Genomic DNA, 14,576 nt, shown 5'->3' with positions numbered 1-14,576 from the left:
GTGTGTATGTGTGTAGTGTTTGTATGTGTGTGTATGTGTAGAGTGTGTATGCGAGTGTGTGTGTAACTTACATTTTTTTAATCCAGGTTTGATTCTGATCTTCCCTCCATGTTCCACTCTAAACACACACACACACACACACACACACACACACACATACACACACACACACACGCACATTTATTTAGGCCTACAATTTAAAATACAAAATTAAAAGACCCAAATCTTTTTAAATGCATACATCAGCCAACAGCAGTACATGACCATGCCAGCATCAGTTCATAATACAAGTTTTTTTTTTTTTTTTGATTTACATATACCTTTATGGATACACAAAACATCTCTTTCTCCAAATATGTCGACTTCCAATTATTGCAGATATAGAACAATATCTAGCTAACCGTTTGGCTCTAGTCTTAGAGAAGCCGAGGATCTGAAGGCCTCTAACAGCCAATCGGTGAGCATGACCGAGGCTTCCAAAAATAAGCACAATCTGAGTACATTTGTAGTTTAAACTATTAATACACTCTACGAGCGGCTGGTATTTCACAATCTTTGTACAAAAAGCTTCTTCCATTGATGAGTCAAAACAGCAGCTTACTTCAACCAGAAACACAGATTTACCCTCCACATCTACAGTAACCACATCAGGCCTTCTGGCAGATATTTCACAAAGAGCCGCTTCACCAAACACACTGTGCAACATTTCAGAATTCACCAAACAATTTGTATGTACAAAGACTGAGGAGGGAAAAACAGATGGCAGTTCTTTACAAATTAATTCCACTATTCTCTCATGTCTTGAGATATACTTGTCCTTATAAAAATTACAACCGTTCAGAATATGAGACATGGACTCGATGATCTGAGTCTGAGGGTGGTGTAGACAGTAAGCAGAATGCAGATTGGGGTACCAAATGGATAGGTTGAGCCGTGTTGGTAGGACCTGAAGTCTGGCTTTAGTTGTGAACAGCAGAATGTCTTCATCTAAAGAACAGTTTCCAAATATAGAGTGTGACACACACACACAGATCAGCACAGTGTGAGATTTTTAGAAACTGATTTATAAAGAAATACTTTGCGTGAAAACGAGTGAACATTTGAGAGAGCGGAAATTAGTGACCTCATGTGGTAAAGTACGGAACTGCAATGCACACTGCATAAAATCAGATTAAAAACAGAAGATTAAGGAGGATTAACTCTTACTTCTCTAAATATATTTTTGTCTGCATGTATAAAGTTTTAATACTTGCTGTATCTTATTCTGCTTTATATGCACAATATGTAGTATTAATTGTATGAGAGCTTTTATTCACAAATTGAGAAAACATGGCACAGTGGTTAAAGTTCCCAGGAGTGACTGAGCTACAGAAATTACTCCAAAAGGGCATGAACAACTCATCCAGGAAGAACCCAGAACAACATTTAAAGAACTGCAGGATCTCACTCACCTCAGTTAAGATCAGTGTTAATGATTCAATAATAAAAAAAGAAACTGTGTCAAAATGATCTCCTAGCTAAGATAAAATGGTTTCTTGTGGCCTTGCAGAAAAGGGTTAAACTTTACTAAAGTATGTTTTTTTTGCATTCATATTCATACCTGAGTGTACTCCTGTCACAACAAGAGTTTTTATTGGACCATACATTCTTCAAGGAATTATTGTGCAAACATTATTTAATCATGATTTAAAAATAATTTTATGCCACTGGTCATTAGAAAACTTCATAAATTTAAAATGTAACAAAGGCAACATTTTTAAATAAAGCCAACAAACCAACTCAATCACATTAATGGGATCTCTTTAGAAATTAAGGGCTCTCTTTTAGTGATCCGTAGGTGAGCTGTCAGCCGTGCACCATGCAGCTTGATTTTGGGTGTGTCACTGTGTCTTTACGATAGGAAAAGTTGCTCCAAAGAGTCTCAAAATGTGCAAAAAGCATGTATTGTGAAATAAACCAATCACCATGTCACTTGCCATTTCCTTTAAGAGCCAGGTGCAGTCTGAATTTGGCATATTGCTATTTAAATGGTGAAGCTACCAGAATTGACCAATGTTTTTCATCGGCGTAGATATATTCAAAATCACCATGGCTGTTTAAACAAGACAGGTGAAGAGCATGAAAATACACTGTTGGTGGGAGTAAGATAGCAATAAGCATCAAGACCACCTTGCACAGGGTGTAGGTTAGGGCCCTTCAGAAAGGATTCTGGTTTTGCAGTCACTGATTATTTTTACCATAAAGACATGGGCTGGTTGCTGGGGTGCTTGACTCTGTGTGTATAAATTAGTGGGGATCAGTTTTTATCTTGTAACTTTTCTCCTGACTCGATGCTCAGGGCAGCTCTCCATCACTGAAGTTTTCCACCTGTTCTGGAGTAAAAAGTAAACCTTGTTTCTTTTTACCAACAGAAAGATGAGCCAAAACAGAAATACAGCAAAATACTTGGCAAAATAATTAACAGTGGCTGTGTAAACAAGAATAAGACAGAATGACAGAATGAAGGTTACATGCTGCTCCACCGTGTTTACCTGGTGACTACAACTAGATTTACTACAGGTCTCACAATGCAATGCGTTTCACAGCATTTACCCCTAACTTTCTCAACACTTTGCTTTCCTGTGAGGCACAGCACATACACAGGAAAGAGCACAACAGGCAATATCGAGAGTGATAAAAATGTACAACATGTACAACAATATTTATCTTACAATAAGTTGATAACATAATTATTAGTTCAGACCTACCCGAGTTTCTCCAGTTTGCAGTGTGGATCCTCCAGTCTGTCAGAAAGCAGCTTCTCTCCTGACTCTCCTGGGTGGTTGTAGGTCAGATCCAGCTCTTTCAGGTGGGAGGGGTTTGAAATTAGAGCTGAAGCCAGAGAACAACAGCCTTTATCTGTGATCATACAACCAGATAATCTGCAGACAGAGCAAGAGAATGTGTGAGTGAGTGAGAGAAAACAAGAAAGAAAGAAAGACAACATAGCAGACTGATGAAGATAATGCACTTTGATATAATATCTATTTTTTTCAAATAACACTACAAAATCTGAAAAAAATATCTATAGAAAACTAAAATTTCTTAACACAGTTGACACAGACTAACAAATTCATGAAACCCAAACCTCAACAGTAAGCATCTCTGTGAATACGGCATTAGCATTGATGTGGACCAAAGAATTGACTTCATATTAACTTTTGCTAAAATTGTTTTTGCTTGTGCATCACAATTTTGTAATCAATGTGTGATATATATAAATATATAAATATAAATGTTCATTCAAGTTGGACATTTTTAAGATGACTGCAGAAGACTCGTATTTGTTTATTTGGTATACTTTGACTTTCGTTAAACACTTTTTCTTGTGTGATTTGTTATCATCATGGTAAACACCTGAATATTTACACATTTATACATGAATTTCTAGTGGTGTCAATCGATTAAAAAATGCAATCCAATAAAACCTACCAAAATTCTGTGATTAATCGCACTTGTTTTTCGTAAGTTTTTATAGTGGATATTTTATGTGGTGAATTTTGTGTGAAAAGTTTTACACAAAAAAATTAAATCCGCAATCAAAATGTTAGGCTAAGGTCGAGCATTATAAACATAAAGAGCTCATCATGAGCAAAGTAAGGGAACTTAGAGGAACAGACCTGGGAATTAACAACCCGTTCCCCCGTGAAATCCTTGACAGATGCAGAAAATTGTTCGCCGTGAGGAAAGAACTCATAAAAGAAGTGAAAAAAGCAGTCGTCTCCGTCGACAAACTTTATGTTGATGGACAGCTATATCGTGACAAAAACATAACTCCCTGGCTGTTCTAAATTTCTTTAACTGTAACTAAATAGCGGTCTCTCTCTCTCTCTGTCCCCCCAAGCGTTTTCCTTTGCGCAGTCTCTGTCTCTCTCACATCTCGTTGCACGATGTCTAATATATAGGTCAATACTCAAATAACCAAATAAAATTGATCCATACTGTATATATATACATATTTCCCCTAAACTTTGCTTTCTCTCTCGTTCTTTCTCTTTCTTCCACTCCCACTCGGGTCATTCTCACAAAATCCTGATTCAGAGGACATCCAGTATGAACATTTTCAAAATGCATTTAACGACAAATTTCCTTTTGAGGATTTAAGATTAAGGTCAGAACATTTGTTCCATTTTGTTGCATATTGTATTAGCATTTTATAGATGAAGTCCACAAAAATATATCATTACCGCAATTTGATATGACATCTAATATATGAAAAAAATGCACATTTTTTAATCAAAGTTAAGCAGTTCAGTTAAGCAAGGGTTTAGGAAGACTTATTAGCTTACACTTACACACAATGCTACATTATGAAAAGAATGTTTATTTTCAAGAACATTTCATATTATTTAAGACAATTTACAATGCAAACATTTGTATATCAAAAGAATCTTTCATGTAGACTACAGCACCTTTATTAATAAAACAGCTCATTTAACTATTGGAAACCATTCAACAAATGTCAAAGAAAGACCTCTCAGAAACTCTGAAATCTTGTCTATCTGTCATGATGGGCACAGAATTGCAGACACGTGCAGATACTGATAAAAAGATATGTTTATTATAAAAATAAACAGATGTAATACGTGGTTGATACAGAAAACAGTTAATCACCAGAAACCAGAGCAATGTAGACAAAACCATACCATAAATGAGAGACAGTCCAGAGTTCATACACGAGAGATCCAATGTCAGAGGTAATCCAAGAGGCAGTAGTGAAAACACAGTCCAGGTAATACACAAGCAATCCAATATCAGAGGCAAAGGCAATAATCGGCGTCGAGAAAACAAAGGCAAGGTCATACACAAGATAAACTGAGACAAGAGATATAGTACGGTTTGTAATGAGGAGAACCTACAATACACGGCGTGGGTGTTTGTGTGGAGTGCTCTTTTATAGTGCCAGTAATCAGTATTCAGGACTTACTGGAGGAAGCAGGTGAGGTGTCACGTGATCAGGTGAGTGCGTGATGTCAGCAGGTGGTGCATTCTGGGTAATGTAGTTGTTGACCTGAGAACCTCCGTTAGAGCTGGGTGTGGAAGGGACAGAGGAGCTAACAGCACCAGACGTGACACTATCTGTATGCACCATCCAGCATTGTATGCCTACTAAGACCAAACTTTTATTTTTAGTCATTTTATGTCATTTTTTTGTGTTTTTCCCATATGTCAGGCATGTGTCAGTTCTGTAATATCTGGCTGACTTTTTTTCCTCCATTGCTTTTTCTTTTTGTCATGGAACTTTTTGGTCAGATCACGTGTTGTCTTTATTTTCCCACTGGAAATAGCAAATATGAAATTATGATATCCGTTCCAGTTTTTGTTCAATTTCTTAGAATGGACTGTACACAAATAATATAATGTGAAAGTAACTCCAACTGGAACAACTGTCTGTGTCGTTGAGTATGTGTGTGTGTTTTTCTAAATGTTGTAATTCTTGCTGTAAATGTTCTCCCTAAACTTTGACAGCCTTGCTTTTGCTGCTGCCTTTCTTTTCTCAATAGCTACCTGCCTGTAAACAAATACACATTGCACATTACAATAAAATATATCAAAGATGGAAAAAAGCTCTCTAGTTATGTGGTCTAACATCTAATTCTGTGTACAGAATTATATTTAGTTTCAGGCCAGATAAGACAGAACATTAGTGACCTCTACTGGTGGTTTGCAATAGCTAAGTTAGAATGGCCTACTGGAGAAAATGTTCAGGGTAACGCTCATGTTATGACAATCAGGAACTAAAAAGGCATCTGTATTATGCTTCCTAATCAAATTCTCATTACCGAAACAGTGCATCTCATTACCGCAACAGGTACTGAAATGTAGCAGTAAGTGAGAATTCAGTTGCGGAGGATGAGTGACTTTAAACTTTTATGCTAACTGTAAAGGCACCATGAGGGCTGTATAAATTTTCACATACAGTGTCCATTTAGACCTTAAAATACTATATTATAATCAAAAATACAGACTGTAACTTCAAACTGTAGGCTCAAAACTTATATCAATATATCGGTAATGACAATGAAAAAGTCGTGCAGAACAAGTTGATGAGCAATCTTTTAACTTTTATCCAGAAACATATGAGAAGAACTGCTTACATGGTAGCCATCTTGACTGTCATGGCCAATGTCTTCCCTAATGTTGAAAACGCCTTGAAAATGTAAGTTCCTTTTGGATTTAAACAATGATTGAAAATTGTTGCGGAGGATGAGAAAATTAGTGTTGGACACATTCCTTTTCTTTATTAATTTTATTGTTTTTACTTTTCAATGTAATTTTGTTTATGTTTATTTACTAAAAGTGTTTGTAGTATGAAATGCATTCAAGTTTTTTTGTTTTTTAATGTTTAAATATTACAATTACCAAACAGTGTACCGAAATTCTGATATGTTGCGGAAATGAGAATTTTACTCTAAAATGTAAAAAATTACAAAAATGATATTTATAATGTTCATTTTTAAACATGTGCAAGATAGACCAAAGGACGTTGTTTATGATTCTATATTTTTTATTTTGTTAATATTTACTTGTTTATTAAAATTCCTCATGCCACCTCATCCATCCATCCATTACGCGCAAATACACACTCACCCGCAAATATACTAATGCACGCACATTAATCCGTTCACAAAATCCCATAAAAGTCACAAGGAACCACTTAGCAATAACTTAATGCATGCAACGTCTCAATGTCATAACATGTATGTCACACCAAATCCAACACTTTTTATCTTATGTTATGTCTCTTCTATTTTGCTTGCATTTAATCACTCCTTTCTGTACTATCTCTTTGCACCAACCTCTATTTTATTACTACTATATATCTCAGATCCGAAAAATGCATTTTTGTTTACACTCCATCCCACACACAACAGAAAATATACTCAAACATCTGCACACTCATATCATATCACTGATAAACATTATTAATCCGTACATCACAACATGTCTTCACTTAAATTTATAAACTAGAACATTCGTAGTATTGGCACACAGATTAAGCAAGCCAAGGTACTAAACCATCTCACTTCACTAAAGGCAGACATTTGTTTACTACAACAAACACATCTATCAGAAACAAATCATCATAAGCTCAGATCACCACAATTCACCCATATATTCTCAGCCTACTATAACTCCAAACAAAGAGGAGTATCAATACTAATAAACCAAAAAATCCCCTTCACACATAACACCACTATATCAGACACTGGTAGATACATCATAATTAACATCAACATCAGCAACACACCCTTAACAATAGCAAGTTTGTATGGCCCCAATATTTATAATCCATCCTTCTTTCATGAGTTTTACAACCATATAAACAATATATCAGATTCCACAATTATAACTGGAGGAGACTTTAATTCAACCATTGACCCATGTATAGACAGATTAACTATGGCACACAATACACGTTACTGGCATTCAACAGATATCATTAAACAATACATGACAGACTTAGGGCTCAGCAATGGTTGGCGCCTCAAAAACCCAAACACTAAAGAATTTTCTTTCTGTTCTCCAGTCTACCACTCATATTCTCGCACTGTCTATTGTTTAATCAGCAATTCTATTATATATTCTATTAGCTAATATATCAGAAATAAAATATCACCCTATAATAATCAGTGACCATGCTCCAGTTTCACTTATAGACATAAATCCACTATATAAAACTTTCATCTGGCGACTAAATACCTCGTTACTTACAGACCCAGAATTTGACAGCTACATCAAAAAAGAGTGGGCATCTTTCCTAGAAATAAATGATTCTTCAGAAACCACACCAACAATACTATGGGAAACTGGGAAAGCAGTACTAAGAGGCAAAATAATCTCTTACTCTTCCTGTAAGAAGAAGAAAGATACGGAAAATGAGTCTAATCTACAACATCAGGGAATTGTCAAATGAAATGATAAAAAACCCATCAGATAAAATTAAAAAAGAGTATAAAGAATGCGAATCACAGTATAATGAACTTATAAACAAGAGGACTCAAGTTTTAACACAACAGCTTAGATATAAATAATTTAAATCACAATAACAAATCTGGTAAATTCTTAGCTTACCAAGTAAAACATAAAGAAAAAAAAAAAACAATCCCATCAATCGAAGATGAGACCGGACTAATCAGGCAAACATGAAATGAAATTAATCAAGTATTTGGGAAATTCTATAAAAATCTATGCTCACCAGAACACGATCCAGACCCAATAGATATTCACACTTTCCTCAATAATATACACCTACCCAAACTAACTGAAGAACAAAAAAGCATATTAGAAAAGCCAATAACATCAGAAGAACTCCATAAAGCCCTCTGTAAGATGCCTAATAACAAAGCACCAGGACCAGATGGCTTTCCCGCAGAATTCTACAAGCACTTCTGGTCAATATTTGGCCCAATGTTCAGTAGAGTAATAGCAGAAATTAAACACAATAAGAGACTACCAACATTAATACAGCTACAATATCACTCCATCTTAAACCTACAAAGATCCTACCTTACCATCCAGCTACCGTCCACTGTCACTAATTAACACAGACACAAAGCTAATAAGTAAGACAATAGCTACCAGACTGGAAACGGTTATCCCATCCCTCATACATCTTGATTAGACCGGCTTCATCAAAGGCAGACAATCAGTTACCAACATGCGCAGACTACTCAATCTGATACATCACACAACAGTCCATAAGTCAAAAACTGCAATAGTCACTTTAGTTGCAGAGAAGGCTTTCGATAAGGTTAATTGGAAATTCCTTATCACTACACTACATTAACTAGGTTTTGGAGAATCATTTATAGAATGGATTAAAACTCTCTACACTTCACCCAAAGCCACAGTCAATACTAATGGACTAATATCACAGAATTTCACACTGCACAGAGGAACTAGGCAAGGATGCCCACTCTCTCCTCTGCTGTTCTCTATTTTCATAGAGCCATTAGCAGCAGCTATACGACAATGCCCAAATATCAAAGGTATTCATACCCACACTACCGAACAAAAAATCAGCCTTTATGCAGATGATATTCTACTATTTCTACAAAACCCACTCTCCTCAATTCCTCAGACTACACAAATAATTAAAACATTCTCTAAAATCTCAGATTATTCCATTAACTGGTCTAAATCCACCGTTCTACCATTTAACATTAACACATTAACTTATCAGACACAGCAGTTCAGTTACTCCCTATCCCTATGTGCACTGAACACATCACATACCTGGGCATTAAAGTTTCCACCCAGCTGTCTGAGCTGCACACACTTAATTTTAGACCACTATTACAACCATCAACAATGATATCCAACGATGGATGAACCTACCACTATCCTCTACCAATATCCACAATCAAAATGATAATATTACCTAAATTAAACTACCTCTTCTCAATGATTCCCATCTAACCTCCACCTTCCTGGTTTAAAACATTAGACGCAATCATCTCTAAATTCTACTGGAAAAATAACAAATAACAATAACAAAAACTCAGGGAGGCCTAGAAGCTCCAAATTTCCAACAATACCTCTCTACAAACCAATTAAAGTACATTATTAAATAGATAAAACCAAATCAAACTGATGAAATATGGAGAGAAGTAGAACAAACATCAATTAATGAAATACAAATCTCAGACTTACCATTTATTAGCACAACAATCAATCGCCACCCTTGTTTCAAAAACCCAATGATATCTTCGACTCTGACAACTTGGTGGAAAATTCACAAGAACACAAACACTAGACTTGCACCCACTAAATACTCACCCATATGGCACAACCCCGACTTCCCGCCACCAAAAAACCCCAAAACTACAAAAATGGAAAGAAAAAAAGGTATTACACATTTACACCACGTTCTACACAACAATAACTCGGCTACTTTCTCACATCTAAAGCAGAAATATAGCATTGAGAGGAACCAGTTTTTGGAATATCTCCAACTTGGATCTATGTTAAACTCAAAAATAAAAGATTATGCAATACTAGAACTTAGCCCACCAATTTCAGAATTCCTTAATATCTCTTCTTCAGACAAAATTCTATCAAAAATATATAGGCTTTTATTCAAATTAGACCAAACAGTCGCTATCCCAATAAAAAATGGAAGAAGATATCTTAATTACCCCCAATGCTGATTTCTGGAGAACATTATGAAAAACACATTCACCTTGACTAACAATACTAACCTCCACCTTATACAATATAAAGTAATTCACAGGGTAAACTACACTAAGCAAAAGTTACATAAAATGGGACTAGTAAATTCAGAAATCTGCATACACTGCTCACTAAACACTGGATCGGAAGGCACGAGAAAATGCCGATCCAGACTCCCGATCCAGTTTTTTTTTTTTTTTTTGAAAGTCCGATCCGGGTTTTCCAGCGCACCCATTTAGATAATCCATTCCAGTTTTTGCTGTGTTTTCGCCAGTAAGAGTAAAATCCGGTCCGCATTTTCCAGCACACCTTCAGCACACGAGCATAGCATCTCCCCGGGCCAGAAAGATGAACTCCGGTCAGACCGGCTGGAGGCAGGGTTAACTCCCTTTATGAGGAGTTTTTTTCTTTGAATTTAATAAAGTTTTCTCTCTTAACATTATGATGTTTGCTTGTTGTGTTTTTAGTGTCATTATGCTTATTGTAGTACCATATCTCAACTAGTGGGTAAATTTCACAATTATTTGCAAATAAAGAAGTTTATAAAACATGTTATGTTTCTTATTTATGCAACTAAAAGGTGAAGCTGTGTGAAACGTAGCTTAGTTTGATAATTTAGCTTTGATGGCTTATACAAAATATTTATTATATTATGGTTACATTACACAGGAGCAGGCTGACACCTGAGCATATTTAAATGCTCGTCTTTGTAAAAAAGAATCTCCCCATCATGCTCAGACTGCAGGAGGGGCAAACTGTTTTGGGGAGTAGAAGGCATTTTGCTTTTAAATAGTTTACAATATTTGCACTGATTTTTTTTTAAGCTTTGGTTTACACTTGTTCAAAAGCACTGATGAGTACAGCAGTCAAGAGTACTGATGCTGTTAATAGACTATTTTCTACTCAGGTTGTGTGTTTTGCTTTTTTAATACAATTTACAATATTATTTGCTCTTATGGCTTTTTAAGCCTTGGTTTACTGATGCAATTTCTATTTGTTATTTATTATTTTGTCTATTTTGAGTTTATTAATTGCTAAATAAACAGGTCAGTTTCTCCTTACCAACCATTGTGAATTATTCAAACACACCTTATTCAGCTGGCTACTAGTTATCAAGAGTAAAACGCTTTTCAACATGAGTTTGAAAACAAAGTAAGTTGGCTAAATAACTAGTAGTGGCTAGTAATAGTCTGTCTATGACCTTATTGTCATATTTTAGATAATGTTTTCATTTTTGCCTTATGTCTATAGTGTTATTCACGAAAACACAGATCATTTCCATCTTGGTATGGAAACTGGACACATTTGATTCTAGCTGTAAAAACAAATACCAGCAGTTAGTATGCAGTTAGAAATGCAAATGAGAAGGAAGCACTAGGAGGAAGAATACAAGAACTGGAACACCATAAAAATAATTTCAAAATGCAGTGTTTTTTTGTAAACATGAGGAATGAATATGCACGTTCTGCCCTGAGCCCGACCGACGACCCAATTAAAACCTGCCTTTTTTTAATTAAGTAGAGCGTTAAAACTGAGTTTTTTTGGGGGGAGCGGCTGTTTAAATGAGCAAAATCTGATCAGAATGATGTTGAAGAAGACCTATTATTTAAAAAAATAAACTGTATTAAGAACAGATTTCCAAAAGATTAAAACACCAACAATGCGAAATGATCTACAAAAATTATATCTGAATGACCTTCCTCTAATCTAATATCATTTAACATGGTTTAAGAACATAAATTACTTTCTTAACAAACGAACATTTTAATATTTAGCATATAGCCTGTCCAAAAACACAAAAAATGGCTATTCCCTGCACACTCATTAAACCAAAATAACAATAACAATAATTTATAATTAATTTATTTATAATTACTTAATAATTATTATAATTTATAAATATATAATTAACAATGTTTAAGAATATAAAAAACTTTCAGAACAAACAATTTTTTTATTTTAAGCATATAGCCTTATTTTATAACCTTTATTTTAAGCATATAGCACTCTGCACTTAACACACTCTAGGAAGCCAACACACGTGTTGTTTCTATCAACAATTAACTTGAATTAGCTCCATACCTCTGACTGTCCTTCGCATTGGACCAAATTTAGCTCACCTTATGTAATCTTTCTCCTCACTTCAGAAGACTCCATTTTGTTGGCTATTTAGCTACATACAGCTCTGCAGGACAAGTGCGTAATGCGGAGTGGAGGAACGCATGTTCGGGAGTTCGGGTCGAGAATCGGGTCAGACTCGGGCTGATAATCTAAACTCTACTGCTGTGGAAGTTTGAATGATGCACTGAAAATCATTTATTTTTATTTTTGCAAATCCTGAAGACATCACGAATAGAAAGCCTACTGCCTGCTGAAAGCGGAGACGCCTCTGTTTACCAGCCGTAACTATAAAATAAAATATACTTAAAATGTGCACAGTAACAGTAATCTATCTCATTCTCTCTCACATCGTGAAAGTGCAGTTTAGTGACAGTGCCACAATAATAAGATAAAAAGATGAAAGGACAATTTAAACAAATAGAACATTTATTTAAAACAATAAACTTAGGTTCCTTACTGTATTAAATCTTTTTGCAACATAGTGACAGTGCCACACAGTGCCTTTTTAACTGTACCGTGGAGTTCACCTACTGTCGCGTGGAGCTTTTTAACTGTACCGCAGAGTTCACCTACTGTCGCGCGGAGCTCTTTAACTGTACCGCGTGTCACCTTTTTTCTCCTTGCAGTTGTTTCTCCCGGCCGTGGACAAGAACCAGTGGAACTTGTAGTTCTTTGGGCTAGACATAACTGCTCTATGGTGATACCCACTTTTACTTCACTTGGTTTTCTTTCAAAGCGAGTCACAGGAGTCCAGGGTGAGTTTCCCAGCACTTCTTTCATTTATTAGCAGTTCTAAGCACTCAAACATAAACGTAGCTAGCATTCAGAGAACAGAGGGGAGAGCCGTGGATGTTAACTAGCCTAACACGAGGCGGAGAGAGACAAAGCAGGAGCCACCTAACCCTAATTTGCTCCTAATCACACACTGCCGCTGCCTCTGCCAAACTGATCTAAACAAAATATAGTGCGCTTCACATACATTTCTTAAAGGCACCTGAACCCCAATCTTGTAACTTGCGTATCTTTTTAACTGTTTCGCGGAGCTCACTTATTGTCGCGCGGAGGTTTTTTTCTTTTTTTTTCTCCACTTTCAGAGCCATGCTATGCCGGATTTTTGAAGCGGCACCGGAACGCTATCATCCCTGTATCTATAACCACATCATCCATATATCAACACTACATGAATGTTCCTACACACACACATGCACACAGTCACATAACACATTCAACATTTAAGACATTTAGCTATTTTTATTTACTTATTTATTTTTTTTGTTATTCTGTTTGTTATTATGTTAGGGATGGATAAATGGAAAAATATAGGAAGCCATACTATAATAATTTTTATATATTTTATATATATATTATAATAACTTTTTTTTTCTTTTTTTCAAGGGCACAACTTCTTCTTTTGTGTTTTTTTTTCTATCTCTCTTCTCTTCTCCTATATATTGTTTTCTATTTGGTTTAATTTGTATATATACACATCGTTATGTCCTCCCTCTGCACAGTGACCTCAGTTATCAGAGGTTTGTATTAATATGAATAAAGTCTTAATGGTTCTCCGAAGTGGGGTGGTGGAAGGCAAAAAAAAAAAATGTTAGGAATCAAAATCAAAAATTGTATATTACAAATTCAAAAGAGAAAAAATATATAGCAAATATATATGTTTAAATATACTTGGTTACTTTATTATCCTTTACAGTTATTTGAAAATTATTTCAGTTTGGATTTTGCCAGTCTTTGCTTTTATTTTTGTGTTTTTGTAATTTTTTTGTGGATTGTTTTGCATATTTCTGTTTAAGACTTTTGCTTCTGGAATCTCTCCTTTGCTTTTGCTTTAGTTTTTTGCTTCTGAGTTTTGGTACACTTTTCACGGGTGGGCGGGGCTAAGAAGAAGGCGTTCCCCTTGAATCTCCATTGGTCAGCTGGTTCTGGACTGATGGGTACCCTCGTCTGAGACTGACCACGCCCACCCTGCCAGTTTCAAGCGTCCTACCAAACACGTTCTGTTCAATGTTATATTATTCTCTGTTTCATTCCATTAAAAAGCTCACATTAGCGAGATGTGCTAAATATTCAGGCACAAAGTATGATAATTACATAGTCAGTGAGCTAGTAAATTAGATAGTTCCCTACTCAGTAAGCTAATGAGTTAGCTAATTACCTAATCAGTGAACTAGTGAGTATCCTAGTCAGTGAACTAGTGAGTTACCTACTCAGTGAGCTAGTGAGTTACC

The 14,576-nt window shown here is 35.6% G+C and overlaps 5 protein-coding genes across 6 annotated transcripts in view; 2 read left to right on the top strand and 3 right to left on the bottom strand.

Moving 5' to 3' along the window:
• LOC125801477 (zinc finger protein 239-like) overlaps positions 1–14,576 on the bottom strand; it is a 558,408-nt gene that overhangs the window by 48,735 nt on the left and 495,097 nt on the right. The gene's annotated exons all lie outside the window — the stretch shown is intronic.
• The window catches only part of LOC125801347 (zinc finger protein 271-like), a 773,213-nt gene that overhangs the window by 348,032 nt on the left and 410,605 nt on the right, over positions 1–14,576 (top strand). The window lies entirely within an intron of this gene.
• The window catches only part of LOC111194581 (zinc finger protein 239-like), a 693,226-nt gene that overhangs the window by 268,045 nt on the left and 410,605 nt on the right, over positions 1–14,576 (top strand). The gene's annotated exons all lie outside the window — the stretch shown is intronic.
• LOC125801556 (zinc finger protein 850-like) overlaps positions 1–14,576 on the bottom strand; it is a 94,130-nt gene that overhangs the window by 63,349 nt on the left and 16,205 nt on the right. The window lies entirely within an intron of this gene.
• Positions 1–14,576, bottom strand: part of LOC111196238 (NACHT, LRR and PYD domains-containing protein 12-like) — a 28,952-nt gene that overhangs the window by 6,585 nt on the left and 7,791 nt on the right. Inside the window, exons 5-6 of the mRNA XM_049477194.1 lie at positions 2,748–2,921; positions 72–118 (exon numbers count right to left, since the gene is read on the bottom strand). Of these exons, the coding sequence (XP_049333151.1) occupies positions 72–118; positions 2,748–2,921 (221 nt within the window). The remainder of the gene's footprint in view (positions 1–71; positions 119–2,747; positions 2,922–14,576) is intronic.

Source organism: Astyanax mexicanus, chromosome 4, assembly GCF_023375975.1.
Source record: "Astyanax mexicanus isolate ESR-SI-001 chromosome 4, AstMex3_surface, whole genome shotgun sequence".
Taxonomy (NCBI): Eukaryota; Metazoa; Chordata; class Actinopteri; order Characiformes; family Acestrorhamphidae; genus Astyanax; species Astyanax mexicanus.
This window is presented reverse-complemented; position numbering and strand designations above follow the sequence as displayed.